Source organism: Amblyomma mixtum, chromosome 8, assembly GCF_055824585.1.
Source record: "Amblyomma mixtum isolate Tamu chromosome 8, ASM5582458v1, whole genome shotgun sequence".
Lineage (NCBI taxonomy): Eukaryota > Metazoa > Arthropoda > Arachnida > Ixodida > Ixodidae > Amblyomma > Amblyomma mixtum.
This window is the reverse complement of record NC_143019.1, coordinates 8933530-8949846: the sequence shown is the minus strand read 5'-3', so window position 1 is coordinate 8949846 and position 16317 is coordinate 8933530. Positions and strand designations below refer to the sequence as shown.

At 44.7% G+C, this 16317-nt stretch overlaps 1 protein-coding gene across 1 annotated transcript; it reads left to right on the top strand.

Moving 5' to 3' along the window:
• The first annotated feature begins 10381 nt into the window (after positions 1-10381).
• Positions 10382-13636, top strand: LOC149331285 (uncharacterized). The gene is made up of 4 exons (XM_089555941.1): positions 10382-10430; positions 10658-10755; positions 11870-11929; positions 13328-13636. Exons 1-4 carry the CDS (start codon positions 10382-10384, stop codon positions 13634-13636), a joined length of 516 nt encoding a protein of 171 aa, XP_089412067.1.
• The last annotated feature ends 2681 nt before the right edge of the window (positions 13637-16317 follow it).

Sequence of the window (16317 nt, the reverse complement as noted above, 5' to 3'; positions counted from 1 at the left end):
CAATAATAATGCCTTGCCGAAGTATTCCCCTAACTCAAGAAACCTATTTTGAAATTTCTAACCCTATTGGGCGAAACACTGTATATGAGCAGTGGTATTACCGAAGCGCGTACTTATGCCACCAGGTGTAATATCGATCAGCGTTCCAGCCGCTTGTTCTTTCCTTATATCGAGTTTCTCGCATTCTGTTGTCAGCGAAGGGCGGAAATGAGATGTTTATCCTCATTTCAATTTCTGGACACAGCGAACGTGGCTAGTGTGTTCTTTTGGTCGCTTTCAGCAGCCCCACGGCTGCATCGGACCGACCATATTCAACGACAATAGATATTGGACTCAGGTGGCTCTACAGATGATTACTAGTTAAGCAGAGATGCGAGTAAATGATCTGGCTCTGCAACTAGCCTGCTGAATTCACACCAATGCACCTTTTGTCTCGTCGCGAATTCCTCAAACTTCGGCCTCAATAAACTTCCCCAAACTTGGATAGCTCTTATGAGAACTAAGGTAAACAGCATAAAGGTTATGTTAAATCTACTTGCAATACAATAGTGTTTTGGGGGGTATTTGCCAAAGATGCCAGCGACCACTTTTAATTATTTTTTTCTTTACAAACACTGTTGACTGTGAGGCCGTTACAGTGGTTGGGCGTAACTTTTGAGCAGTAATATATTAACTTATTAAAAAAATACAAACTTCGCTTTCATCTACACAGTCACATTTCTTGCAGCGTAATTACTGTAACTTTGAGTGTTTTATTCTAGAGGTGCAATGTTAATGAATAATCACTCTGAAGTGAAGTCGCACACATCGGGAACAGCGCTGCCTATGACACTGCCGCTGGAAGCATAGCGGATTGGATGGTGTGATTACGTTTCAGAAAACATAAAAGGTAATCAACCAATGTTAAAGTCGCTGTGATTTGCTGAAAGAGCAAAGCAGGCTGTCTAGGGCATAGTCATAAAATGGCGTATATCTAGACGCATACAATGTTAACATGGCTCCGCCGAGAACCCCGACCTGTTGTTCTTTGCCAATTAAAAATGTAATTTCTTGCCTAAACCGTCATTTCTGCACTTGATATTGGCACCATGAGGCAAGATCAACAAGCATGTTTCAATATTTTTATAACCAACTCCGTGAGTTGACTATCTCTCAAACAATTTGTGGTATTCTAGCTTTAGAGAACAGAAATTACTCTACAAGGTCTAAAAACTACTTGGAGAGGACTTTTGCACACTGTACCATTGTTAGTATTCTAGTCCATATGTCAGCGTTCGCGACATATGAGAAATGAAATGTAAGCTTTATCTGAACTTAACCTAACATCAAAATTCGAGGGACATTTGTATCTCTTCGTCTGCGCATTTCACTCCACAAATGAAAAAAAAAACAATCCGATAAATACTTGTTGCTTTACCTCAAACAGACATTAATCAAATGTACTCAACATGTATTTTGTCACAGGAGTAAGTGCTGGACATGATATCGCTCAAAGACTATTTTCAAGTGCCTGCTCACGGTTTGTCCTATTTGGAGCACTGAGATGCTTTAAGTCATCCCGTGAAAACACGCCGGTGGAGTGGCCAACACCAGTGTGGTAAAATTATGCTAGTCAGAGTATTACGAGACCACATCGTTGCGACTTACCACGTTGGTACTACCAGCCGTCATTACCGAAAGGAATGTAGGCTCTTGGAACACGCTATTAACGACTTCTGGCCAGGTATATCGGAGGCAACGGTTCCGCAAACTTAGGGCGGCATCGGTTTGAATGAAGCTCGTGATGGTATTGCGCTTTCATTCCGGCTGCTTTACGAGTCGGTTCCGGGCGGCTAAATCAACAGACAAAAACCTGCGCAGAGCAAGGAGCAGCAGCCGCTAAATAAACCGAGAGAAAGACAAACACGACAGCTATAACGGTAGCATGCATCTGATTTAGGCGCCAGCGTAAAGGATTGCCGTATAAGCTATACAGTAGCATGCCAGCTTTTATTTCTGTTTGATCTAAATGTGTTCACGGTAGTATGTCAGAAGCGACAGTGGCGCGCCTTGAAACGGGAGCCTCAGAATGAACAGTCGCGCCCGCCTCAACTATGGCTTTGGCTGCTGGTTGGCGGTTCATGATTCTTATGAAGGTGGCCACTGGTAAGCTGGGCGCTGTTAGTTTTCCTTGCTCATTTCTGTTGTTGCAATGATTACACTGAAAAAGACGGAATGTTACAAAATTAAATTAAATTCAGCTTATAATGTTCACCATAAACGAATTCGGGGTATCAGCATCTGTGTGGCAGGACCGCAAATTTTTATGAAAACCAGCGGAAATTTGTGCCTCGTTGAGCATAGAAATGGGCATCTAGCAAACGTACTTATCGAACTATGATTCCTTCAAATTATGATACAATTATTCTATTTTGTACATGAGGTGTTCGTTAAGGATTTCAGAATTGTTCGTCATTGCTATCTATAATCTCCAACTAAGCAGAAAGTTTATTCCACGTGTTCTCTACCAGCCTTAGCTCGAAGTTTTTCTTAAAGATAATCCAGTATGGAGAAGTGTAGAAAACAGTCATCCGAGTGGCATATTTTAGCGTATTGGCCAAGATTTATGAAATCAAAATGATGTATTCCTGCAACAGGCCCTTTTAGTTGCAATGCTGGAAACATTACATGGGCTACACGCTGGCGCATCTCATTCTCTCCGCCGCGTATTTTATTGCAGTTTCCCTTGTGACATGCATGACGACGACTACCAGTGGCCAAAATGCTGCAGATTCAGCTAGCTCTAGGCAAAACCTCACTGTGCTTCTTGAGCTTCAGCCTACTCTTGGACATCCCACTGCTGCATCTAAAGCTCCTGCTCCAGCCATGTCGCCAAAGATTTTCTCCAAGAGTCAGAAGCCAGACTTGAACAAGAGCACTAGTGGTCACGCCGCGGCAACCTCGTATGCTCCCAAGATCAACCCGGTCACAGCACGACACGCTGAACAACGAGGTTTCGGGAACGTTACCAAGATTTACGCAACGAAAGGGATGACGACGAGTACTAGGAGGACAGCCACTACAAGCAAAGGAAGTTCAGCTGGTTCAAGTAGTGTTTCCGTCTTTCCAAAACAGTTATCACCCCGTGCGACATCCGTTACGCCGCCAGTATGTCGGTGCCCCGCCCAAATTACGCCTTCGACTACTAAAAGAAAACAGCGGCCTACCGGAGGTACAAAAGGCCCTATAAAACAAAAAACGAAAAAGCCTCAGATGAATAGGCTTAATATGTGCGAGAAGCCATGCATTTGTGCGTGCAAGAGAACATTCTGTTCGTGGAAAACGTGCTGGTCGAAAAGAAAAGATTCGAACGAAACTTCTTGTACCCACACGTGCCGTAATGTGTGCATTCAGGAGTGCTACAAGTCTCGCCTTCGTTGAGCGACACGAGTGAACGCCATTTGGGGTGTGAATAAAGTCATACAAATGTCGAGCGGACATCACGTAAGCTCTCCTCTAGTAGTTTTTGTTTTCATGATCTAAACAGACGATAATTTTCTACTCTATCGGCGCGCCTGTGATAATATTTCTTATCTGCGTACTGTAATCATCGGCCTCAAGCTCTCCATTTTCCGTTGCCTATTTTGCGTCTGTTCGGTCCTATGTCGCTACCCACTCAGACATACCCGCAGCTTTTATGCGTCTGTGACAAGTGACATCCTTACCATTATCTGCATATCGCAGCCAATGACGACTAGTGGTCACGTCCATTCGCCTCCTGTTGACAGAACGCTGCGATGCAGATCACATTTCACTTCAGACTGCGTCCAATTTCTGCCAATGGTAAGGTCGGGTTCCCAACCACAAAATGGCCGGCACCCTTGCCACAAACTCTTGAAAGCCGCAGGTATATCTGAGTTACCACTGACATGCGACCGAAGGAAAGCGAAATAGACAACAGAAAATGGACAGCTTACAGATATGGCCCCAGGGTTCGTGAGAAGAGTGAAGTCGTTAACACATCTTACAGGAAGAGCATGCCCCTTTTATGCCCTGCAATTTTCGTTGTACTTGAGGGATCAGTTTTGCAAATAGGATCCACTTTGACTTGTAACCCTGTTGAGGTATAGTTTCGCTAAGTAATCAGAAAGGCGTGGTCTCCATGAGCTTTAAATGGGCTCAGACGCCAAATTACGGGGCTGCAAAGCATGTTGGGGGCTGCCATTCTTTGCATGGCCACTCGCGGTAAGGTATTGGACGCAAGAAACGCTTAGAAGATCATTTCTTTCAACTTAAGAGCCCATAATAGGTCTTTATCGCAATCGAGACACATACCTAGCGCGATAGTTAATTGCACTCAACACTTTAACTCAACAGTACATACTAGTGAAGTCACAGCGCAGCAACGTAACATACTATGAGCAGTGACGAGTGGCACCGAAGGTTGGAGGACTGATCGGGAGATGCCACCGTTAAAGCAGACCACCGGCGACAAAGTGGAACTTTCATGTCGATTATTAATGCGAAACCCTTAGATGGCTATGTTGACACCAGAAGTGTCCAGAAAATATGTCACCCGAAGTTGTCTCCCTTCCACTTCATCGGTCACGACTTGAGTCATGCAAGTCAGACATTTGAATAAATAAAGAAAATTACTGTCTAGTTGGGAACTCAAATCTAAAGAGAAATGGCGTCACACCCGAGCTGTCGCAATCGCTGCCACGAGCAGCCACGGAACAGAATGGAAACAGACCGGTGGTTTGAGCAATACATGTCAGAGGCGTAGACAGAATCCCAGGGATGTATTCTCTGATTGACCTCAATGTGGTGGGAATGTTCCTGAATACATTCATGAAACTTTTGAGCAGCCGTTCGTCGTATAGCATTCTGGGTGATGTCATAGCATTCCTCTTTGCATATAGCTTGCATGTTTATGTCAAGTTTGAAGGTAGCTTGCAACAGGGATTCGGACCAGTGACATATGCACCTTCAACTGTACGCTTTCTGAGACTGCATTTTGAAGCGAAAAGCTTCACTACCCGCACCACAGCCGCGCTTCGCGTGAGCCGTCAGAGCCAAGATTTGCCACAGCTGCGCATGCGCGAAACTAGTCACGTCACACGCGGCACAAATAATCAATAAAAGACGAGCAGTGCGCCAGGAAACTCTCAGATATCGGTGGACACCCGAACCGTGCAGTAAGGGAAAGAAAATGAAAAGAAACTTGGTTTTACGGAAAAGAAACGACGCCTGTCTCTCTCATATCTCGCTCAATACCTAAACAGCGCCGTAAGGGCCTTAACGAAAATGAAATCAAATGTAAATTGGTTTTAAGGCAAGGAAATTCCTGTCCCTCATGTCTTGCTGTATACCCGAAAGGAATAGACACCACAGTACATGTCTCTAAAGCAAGCTCTGAATAGACTGGCTGGCTGGTTAATAATGCAATGCCAAGCCTCGGATCGTCTTTGCATCGTAACCTCCCTCCACCCCCCTGTTTGTTAGATACCCGGCGAACCATGCGGCCCACCTGGTCTCCAATCTTGCGTAGCTTCTGCAGGGTTGTATCGATTTTGCAGTTGCGGTGGATAAGAGTCCCAACAATCATACCCCATCGTGTTCAATGGTGCAGCCACACGCTTATAGAGTTTGCGAATGGTCACCTCTAAGCGTTCTCGTCACATTTCCGCAAGTGGAGATAGGGTGCTGAATAGATTACGATGGGTAAAGAGTCCCAACACTCTTACCCCACCCCATCGTGTTCAGTGGTAGGGCCTGTAGCTATGGAGAAGTCAATTTGGTGGTATACTTAGGGTTCGGCCTATGGCGCACGAATTCTGATTTGGTCGCGGAGCATTCCGGGCCTCGCGACTAGCTCCTTTTGTACGGTGTTGTCATGCAGAAGCAATCCATACAGGGCTTTCGCTGCATTCGTAGTCATATTAAAAGACAAATGGCAGTAATAGCTGCCAGTCTCGCTTCTCGCTTTATCTTGTGAACTGCGCCGATGTGACAGTCTCGTAATAATTTTCTGAAACACAGCACCGTTTCTGTGGCGTAAGGGCTCTGCTCTTGGCCCAGCGTTAAACGCGGGTATGCTACTTGTGCGTACCTTGCGCTCTGGTTGCGGCTCGGGCTTATGAAGCCAGTGGAGCTGTGGAATAAGCACCCTACCCAGAAGCTTGAACAACTCCATTTCTTTCTTTTTAATAAAGTTCTTCCCGCACCTCTTCCTCCTCGCTCCTTAATGCACATTCGATATTTCGTACAACAATGTCATTTACAAGTGTTTGGAAACGTGGATTCGTTTACGGTGTTGAACGCCGCTGATTCCTTCATATATAAATGTCCCCTAAAGGGGCGAATTGAAAAGTTTGTTAATTAATTCCACTGAACACCAATTCGTCAAATGGACGGTTATAAGGCGTCTCGCAAAGGTAAACAAGGCATCTTAAAGAAATGTTCATCTGGCCCATGAAAGGCTGCTACATGTTTACAAGATGCCTTCACAGGATGTGCAAGCCACTTCTAGACATCTTGATACATAGCGTAGTCGTCTCGTAGCTCATCTCACATTTTTTAGGCACTACACCTCCTGAAATCTGGAACAACAGTTCAAAACAAAGATAAAATCTAGGGCAACAGTTCGGGCAGATACGTTTGATTGGGGCGCCAATGTTTTCAATGCGATGTTGCAATCAGCTGCGTGACGTGCACATACGGAATAGCCGGTGGGGTGCATTACAGATGCGCTTTCGTTAACGCATGCGCTGCCCTGACGGCAGCGTAGATTAATAACGAGGGGGTCACTGAAAGCTTCGCCAGAGTTCGCACAGGTCCGCCTTCGTGGCCTCCCTTCCTTCCATTGAAGGAGTAACAACGATGGCGGCTAAAGGTTTTTATGCTTAAAATATAGCAGAAACGCTGCACCAAATTCCCACTCCGGCAGTAACGCTTGAGTCTCGATCTATGACCCGTAGTGTGGACTCTTAGTACCTAGCTTACGATCACAGACATACTAACAGTAAAAATTCTTAACGAAATTAGTCACTTGCACTAAGCTGCCAACTTCGGTAAAGGGCGTCAGTATCTAAGGGAACGTTCAAAAGCAGCTCGCCGCAGTGGGTCAGTGGTTATGGCCCTCGGCTGCTGACCCGAAAGACGCGGGGTCCATCTTGGTCGCGGCGGTCAAATTTCGTTGGAGGCGAAAATCTAGAGGCCCGTGTACTGTGCGACGTCAGTGCGCGTTAAAGAACCACAGGTGGTCGAAATTTCCGGAGGCATTCACTACGGCGTTCCTCCCAGCCTATGTCGCTTTGGCACGTCAAACCCCATGAACCATAAACCGTTCAAAAGCATGAATCGCTAATGTTCGATTGATTGATTGATTGATTGATTGATTGATTGATTGATTGATTGATTGATTGATTGATTGATTCTATTTTATTTCTCAACATTCATGCAGGCGTGCTTGTGAAAACATCTGGATCTCTAGCTAAAAGCTAGTTGGGATCCATGCAATTCAGTTTCAAATTAGAAAATTGCTGGCAAAACAAAAATTAATTACATATAAAAGCTCATGAAATTAGAAAGACATAAATGGGTACATAGAGCAACAATATTCAGAGCACCCAACTTCTTTTACACACCCATACAAACAAACAAAAATACATGGGAAAGAAAATACGCTGGCTTTACTCATTGTTTATATTTCTTCAATGACACAGGAAAGGTTTTACAGTGTTTGAGTTCACTTGGAAGCTTGTTCCACAGCTTAATACCAACATGGGCCATCCTTCTTTCTCCATAGACATTTTTCGTTTTAGGAAGAAGGAAGTTTCTAGTGGCGTTGCGAGTGTATAGTGGTGGGATACAGAATAGCGATGAGTGTAACGGGTAATTGTCTTTAAGGCATGTGTGTATTGTCAAGCGTGTATTGTTAAGGTATGTGTGTATTCTACCTGTGATGAAGGGTATTAAAAATGTTTTCTTGCAGGCTAAACATGGTATTAATTTTTGCACTGTAATCATATGGACAGTGGAATTTCAGAATCATATGGACAGTGGAATTTCAGGAATTTTAGCCTAGAAGTGCTTTTTTTCTTCTTTTCGCTTCTCAATGATCAAAATACTGGCATTATCATTGAATTGGGTCCCAGTAAGGCAACAATATTGATGGTCGTTACTACTTTACGGCTGTTTGGCCTTAAGAAAATAATCCGCACTTAACATTATGAATTTACCTTTGCCAGGAGATCAGCGCTCACTTTTCGCTATACAGCCCATATTTACTATGTGGCAGCTATTATTTCAAATTCTCTGTTTTAAACCTGTATATATCCTTTTCTATTTCTTTAGGCGCTGGCGATGATTGTAGAGCAGACTTTGTTTTAAGTCTTTCACCACTTTGACACTAAATGAAGAACGGGGCATTGTAGAATGTCTTAAACGTCGCAAATTAAATCTGCATGGCTCTGTGATTATGTTGTTGTAAACACATTTGTTAAATAATAAATCTGTACACGCAGTTCATAATGGAGCTGAGAGTTCAAGAGGTGTGACTAGCTATCGCGCCCTCTTTGTGCGGTATGGCTCAATGTGTATGCTTCGAAACGGCTATCTTCAGCTACATTCAGCCGTCAGTTGAACCTCCCGCAGTAGCTATGGCGAAAAGGATTTTAAGCGAAGAGCAGTGAAAACGAGGATGCTAATGCCGCAGCGCGGCCTATCGAGCACGGCAAAATTAGAAGCAAATGCATCGAGGGAAAAATACAGAAAGCTAACAACCAAACCGCTACTTCACTGCCCAAATGAGGTCATTTCACAGTAAGGGGCCAATGAAGAGGCGCCTTGGTATCAGCACCCTTCCAATCACTAGATCGCAAGGTGAGGTTCCAATTCGGCGAGGCAAAATTGAGTCCTCGAAAGCTGCGCTTCTGCAAAATTGTAATTTTTCTTCTAGAAGAAATTCTTCAATTATCATCATTCAACATTCAATGCAGAGAGAAACTTTTTTGAGCAGCTACAGAACCCTTGTTTACCTTTATTTGGCGATGCCAGTAAAAAGCGCAATAATGTACTTCCTGTTCAGACCTGGCGGCTGTCAATGCTCGTTCAGCGCAATGCTCTAGCTCTTGTGTTTCTGTTCGTTGTAGTTTTCCTTTTAATGGCTGCAGTTTTCGGCTCACTGAAAACGCCAGACTGAAAAAAATTGGCGGGGGCTTAGCTTTGGTTAAGCCTGGTAGGCTGCGAAAGCAGGTGTTTTATACTGCATATGCAGCGCCTCTAGTGGGAAGAGCGCAGCGCGCCGGGCCAAGCGGCCGCCGTTACTCGACCAGCCGAGTTGGTAGCCTTCCTCTCGCTCCTGGTATGACGTCACGCCATAACGTCACTAGCGCCTCTAGCGGGAGGTATGACTCGCTCCTGGTAAGGCGTCACGCAGTGATGTCACTAGACATGGTATGACGTCAGGGGTCATTCTAATGGTCAAACGTGCCAAGTGGCCGCCGCTACGCGATAGGCCGTTCTTGGGAGTAGTATTGCTTTCGCAATAAACGCAGCAAGGCTTAGGTTACGCTCCACTAAAACGGTAAATTACCTTTTTCTCTTCGAACAGACACAAGGTTTATGGACGAATATTTTGCACGTGCTGAATACACTGTAAAGGCAGCAAAAAGACATGTCGAGCTCCAATGAATTCTTACCACAGTTTAATAAGTGTTCATTACTCAAGAATGATATTAGTCCTAGTTCTAATAGCAGGATAACCTGATTTTACCAAAAATATTACTCTCTCCGGAATAGCGACAAGTTTAGCTCCAGCCTGACCAATTCTCTTTGTACATCAGTTACTCTGGTACGGCTGCAGGAAGGTTAGCGGTATTTAACTCTTTCAGCTGTATATTCTAACATCGTTCTGTTGAGAATAACAAGTGATACCGTCAATGTGAAGAACAATGACATGGAAAGCAAAGCAGCCCGCCAGCTGTGAACAGAACCGACTGAATTACACAAAACGAAACAGCTGCGTCCGCTCCAGGGTCTGATCTCCAGCAAGAAAAAATTTACAGCGCATATGCTAGCTTTTCGTTGTAACTACATTCCTTTCTTATCGTACTGTGCTTGGAGATAGCTTATGTTGAAATAGTTCTGATGTAAAAATTTTTAGTGCAGGAGTACGGCCTTAGCCATGTTTGCGAAATACGAGAGCGAAATGCGTTCGTGCTGGCTTGCAAGCAATGCCAGAATCTCAATTTAGTCGGTAATCCTACAGCAATCAAGCTACATCGACCGCTACATCGCTGTCTAGACCCATGCGGAGGTTGACTGCAGGTGGATTGTTTTCAAAATATTTCCAACGTACTCTACGTGAACATTCGGACTGACAGTTTATGAGAAGCAGATGACGCCAACCACGGCGAAATGGTCACAGAGGCTGGTCCTTCATGCATGTGAGTAAAATTCTTCCAATGAGTGATTCGGGTTGTGAAATTTTTCATAAGTGGAGGTTCAAGGCTTTTTAACATTCGCAAAATCAACAGGGAACTTAATATCATTAGATTTTGGCTTAGATAAAAACAGCCAGGAAGATGTGTTTTCTTCTTGTCGTCCTGATACAGGCCCGGCGAGAGATATTTGAAAAATGATCAAAAAGAAGAATGACAGAAAACTTTCGCAGTCATTTTTCCAGGTGTTTTGCTCGGACTGGAGGCCATGCCGCAAAAGACAGTGAACCGATTGGCAATCGACGCAAGGCATGCTTCTCTGGATTACTCGGTGCGTGATGGCCAGCATATTTAACATTACCTGCAAATTTTCAAGATATATTTATATAAAGTGATATAGAGTGATGTACGAATTTTGTCACCGATATTTTTTTTTATTGAGGACTGGCCGTCTTTTAAAGTCCTGTCGGATGGATATGGCCGAATTAGTGCCAGCAGTACCCACAATTTTAGTAATGTGAAGCTCCAATCAAATTCCTTGGCGGATACAGTAGGTCTGTCCCACAACAGTGCAACAGGGATCATTAACAGTTGTTAACACTTAGGGAGGAGAAAAGGTAGCGCGGCCCGTGGCGTGGGCGTCTACAGAAAGGAGGTTGATCTACAGTGAGTTTTCCGGGCTGCTCTGCGCATGCGCGTGTGGAGTGGGGCTAGATATCACCGCATGCGATCACGTGGTGTGATCACGGGACGACCAGCTCTCTCCTTTTTACATTTTAGGACCAGACATCAAGGCTATCATGGGACGCGACCCCCTGACTGTAGATTACTCAAGTATTAACCCTAACTCTTATTCCCAAGTGCTTTCAATCCAGGCCTCCGAATACCTCCTGCAAGGAGACGCTGAATTTAATTAGCAAAATCGTGTCTCCATGCCTGACATCCGCCCCTATTGGAATTCCATTGCTTCCTTTATGGAGGACTGTGGTAGCTGGGTAGCCATTCTGGATATCTTTGAATATTTTTACATAAGGCTCATCTACACCCTGATACGATGATGCCTTCAAGAGTTTTGAGGTTTCGACTAAATCAAATGCTTGGTCGTAATTTATGACAGGTATATAAAGAGGTTGTTTATATCCTGTGCATTTTTCCATCACCTTTTTGGTAGTGTAAATATGATCTGCTGCCGAGTGGCCTTTACGAAAGTCTGGCTGATCAGTTGGTTTATTGAACTCTATTGTTTAGCTGACCGTATTAGCGATTGCCTCAGTGCACACCTCCTTAAAGGACAGCAGCTGACCGATCTGTAAATTTTCTGTCTATAACACCGCTATTGTATTGAATGAAAGTTTTATATCAAACAATGATGTTGGCGGACAATTTTTTCAATGACGCTGTTTTGTTCGCCGCACAATTTCACCGAGTCGCTCTCTGCTCTTCAGGACAGGCCGCTTCCACACAGAATGTGCCTGCCCGAAGTGTCTGATAAGATGGCCTGCACGGTAAGTGATATTGTTACACAGGAAAACTTAACAATAACAACGCATTCTTTTAGTTTCTTAAGTAGGTTTCTGATTAATGACCGTCGTTATCAAGTAGTGGGCCACTTTCGTGTCGACATACGTCAGAACGGGTTCGAGCAGTATTCTTGAGATCTGCGCAAGCGGGTATTTAAAGGAAGTCATGGATTTCAAAGACAATGCTTGCGATCGAGCGCTACCCCATAAACATTCCATTGGCCCCGTCACAATCCTTTGGCGCATTCACTAAAGCTGCGCCATCTAATTACTTCACTTTTATTTCACACCTTACCACACAAGCCAGGAGTTCTACTCAATCGCTACCAACTCTACTAGGGACTCATTTGTTCTAGCCCAAAATTTTCACCCTAACTTACAGCTTTGCTTCGAGAAATGAAGCAGAGGTAACTGATTTTCTTGCCGCCAGGTGCGGGGAGCAGTTATGCACACAGAATCTAAAGCTACAACCGGAGTGCTACAGCACGCGACCTTTATTTCAGCAGCTCTTTGGCACCTGATTTCTTCTTCCCTATGTATATTTAATCCCTATTCGCAAGAAATGACATAGTCATGCCCCCAATACGAATATGAGTTTTTTTCATTTCGACGTTAGAAGACATTTTTCTCTAGTAATATATCATTAATCAGCAATACTGTAGTGTAAGCCGTAATATTTTACTTTGTATCGGTCATTAAGGCAGGAAAAAGCAAAACACTACAGAAAATTTTGCCGTTGGTATCAAAATTTTTGTTGTTATAACTTCGTCGAATATGCGGTGAAAAATTGCTTGTGAGGACAGGAAATTTAGTGTTGGCTGTGTTTTTCGACTTGACGGCCACTTCTTCGAGGAGTCGCATCTCCTTTCTTGTACTTTACAAACCTCACCCTGACGTTTTGATTCGCCCTTGGCAAGTGTCGCCTTCTTTGTTCTGTGCATTAGCTCCTCTCGACGCTCAACAATGGAAGCCCAAAGGAATAGTGCGAACCATGGGTCCTTAGGATGTAACGAATCTTTCTTCATGATACATCTCGCGCTGCGTCTAACATTCAGCGGCGCAGGTAGTGCAGTGAATTGTTCCTTGTGCTTCCAAACTTTAACAGTGAAGGGCGGCAACTAGTCTAGTGAGCGCTATCACGTGGCTTCGGAAAAGTGGTCCTTGACACTTTCTTGAACTACAGTCTCGTAAGATATCCCCATTATTACCAGAAGCAGAAGTTACAATTCTGGAGACAATTACAATACTTAACTCCATGTATGAGGGATTTACGAGCAGTCCCCATTGCAAGGCCTTTCAAGATTTTGTACGCATGATGATGCGTGGCGTCATGCTGTACGCCACCAAAGATGCTTTACTCTGCTTTCTAACGACATCGTGCAGCTCCCGCCACTCGCTGGAGCATGCTCCGAGGGAAGAGGCATCTGCTGCGATGGATCCTGCGTCTGCAACACCGATCCAAATCCGTGCGCTATCGGCGGTAGAGCAGGCGTGGAACCGGATCACGAACCAGGCCACGACAACACTGTCCCGGACAAACGCCAACAGCTAAACGATTTGTTCCAATGCATGCGCATGTGCCTCATTATCTGCATATCGCAGTCCTGTTTTCCGATAGTAGAACAGAACGTGTGTCAAATGGCATGCATACGTGGCTGTGGAGAAAAGTGCCTGTCACTTGTCATAGCATGACGGACCCATGTTTTACCTCGTTATTTTGAATTGTATTTTAAAGAAGCCTTCCGTAGCCTTTTCTGAAGATTTTTTTGGTTAAGACCGTCATGGAGTTCTGCAAATGTCTGAAATTTTGATAGGTTCTTTTTTTAAGTAATAAACGTGCTCTTCTGAGTGTTTTTCCGAGGTTTCTCGTGCATTATAATGCCATTGATGTTACTGCGTTTTCCGCATTTCCTGGCTTCACATATTTCCGGAATGTCTTGCTTAGTCACGCTGCTGATACGGATGTTCTTGATTTCGAACATCCCATTGACAATATATATCGCGGTACTCTTGCTATATCCTTTTCAGGTTTACAATTGGCTTGCCATATATGGCGTTCCCTTTATTTGAAGGGATTATGCAATGAATTAAAAGTCGCTTTCAAATGTTTTCAGTGCTTAGAAATGATGCTAAGAAGCATTCACACCAAGTATGAGTCTTCGGAGCTGAGCCTACAATGTATTATGAATTTTAAAAACTGTTTTTTAGAATCCGCCGGCAGATTGATGTCTTCGTAGTGACCGATTTTGTAACTAAAATCAGGAAAATAGACGCCACTAGTCCCATGACGTCGGCAGACCACACCACGCTGTCATTTGCTGGAGCCGCGGCAGCCACGACGTCCCGGGCACACTTTCGGTGACCGTAAAAATCGTCTGCTCGTGCCGCCGCGCGACCCCTCGGGCAAGTGTGAGCCAGGGCATTGCCTTCGCGCATATGGTTTCAGTTTACCTCTACCGCCTCTTTCTGTTGGGAGTTCGGGAGCCACTCGCAGTGCCTTTGTCGCAGTGACAAGCTAATAAATTCGACGCGCGCCGCAATTCAGGAAGGCGAAGAGACCGGAGAGCCGCTGCCGACGCTGCTATGGGGTGCTGGATGCGACAACCGGAAGTCACAAGCCGAACGTCAGCGAGTGACGTTTTCATGGGCGGGGCCCACTCCCAGAGTGGTTTTCTTTATTTTTTTCTGGTGCCCCGCGTGTACGAGTTCAGGGGGGAAAGAAGGAGCGTAATTTTTAATCGTCTATAACTTCGTTGTCATTGCTGCTAGCCCAAAAATTTTTGCACTGGTGTGAGGAGTGATGCAATGCCTATCTCCCGTCTGCTTTACGTAATCTCAATTAATTTATTGCATAGTCCCTTTAAGGACTCTCAATTCAGGGTTTTAACGTAGATTAAGATAACATTAATGGCCTTAAAAAATTCCGCTAAGGTTCAAGCCATAAGGCACTGTGTATGCAGGTTGGCTAATTTTTACCGCGATCTCCACACGGCAATTCAACAGATATGGGGTTACCTGATCCTCGCAGCCAGCCTCTTGAGCTATGGTTTGGAAACCGTTGTTTCACCCCTGCTCGTTACAGTCAAAAAGCCAGAGCACGCAGACACTTGCATGTCACAGCTGGAAGTTGACGCGTGGCCGGTTTTTTGCGACCGCTTAGAAACCTAGGCACAGGCGGGCACCTGGACGAACAAGCTAAGGTTCGAACGCTTCACCTGTTTTGAAGCATACGCTTCATGGCGCCTGATTACCAGCGTGATCAAACTCGACATGCCATTTCAGAAACGTGGACAATTTCCCATACAATTTCAAGAATTCACAGCCTTTCACGCTGCGGTACCTATTTGCGCCCTACCAGTCTGTGGTACCTACGTTAGTTGCGGTCAATGTGCAAAGGAGACGCTACGAGTCAGTGCGCTAACAAAATCCCAGCTAACATATTAAAGCAGTCCCCTCCCCATCAATCGCGTCACGCGTGAGAAGTTTTTGCAGCTACTATTCCGGCTATTCCAAGTTCAGTGATGCGACTCCCGTCTGAGCAAGAAAGTATTCTAGATCCTTGAACTATTTGGTTCTATCACCCTGACTCAAGGCTCCGCAGTCCTATTCCTACAAGCTATATTTTAGTCCGGCACTTCCTGGTGTCCTGCACGCTTTTTGCCTACCTTGGCATGCAAGTCGCCTATGGCAACAGGGTACTGCGTTCTTGTTCCCCTGATTGCTGCCGATTCCACGTCTTCCTAGCACCTTTTCCACTCTCTCGCCATTACGAGTTGATGTAATTACTGGCACTGTCTAGTAATTTCTGCGGAGTTTGGCTATGAGTTCTTCACCTAGGTTTTACTGGTTTGCCCTTCAAAGTTTTATATGCTTCATCTCCACTCTTAACCTCACCCAGCACAAAGGCATCCTAATAATTATTCACTAGTTCTTCGAACAGCACGCTAGGCTAGCCTCTAGGATATGTTAAGATAGGCTAGGAGCCCCAAGTTTAACCACAAAATAATGTTGCTTGTCGAAATAACCAGACATGAATGAAAGGGTTCCTCTGCCCAGCAATAATTTCGCCTCGCATTGTTCATTGTTTCATGCAATGAAAGGTGTAAAAGATAAAGAATTACATCTTCTTTTAATGCTCTGTACTAGACGTATTTGCTCACGCAGCTATCGGGGAGCTGAAGTTTCAAGCGTTCTTTCTCGATTAACATAAATCATCTGACAATATATCTACAAGTGGCGCTTTGGATAGGTGTAGTTGATGAAAGATAGTCAACAGAAACAGTGCTTGAAGTTTCGAGGCATTGAAACCCCGTAATAGTGGTGAGGGAGCGGGGGGCGTTTGAGATTAGGAAGTTAGCAGGGATAAGTGACAG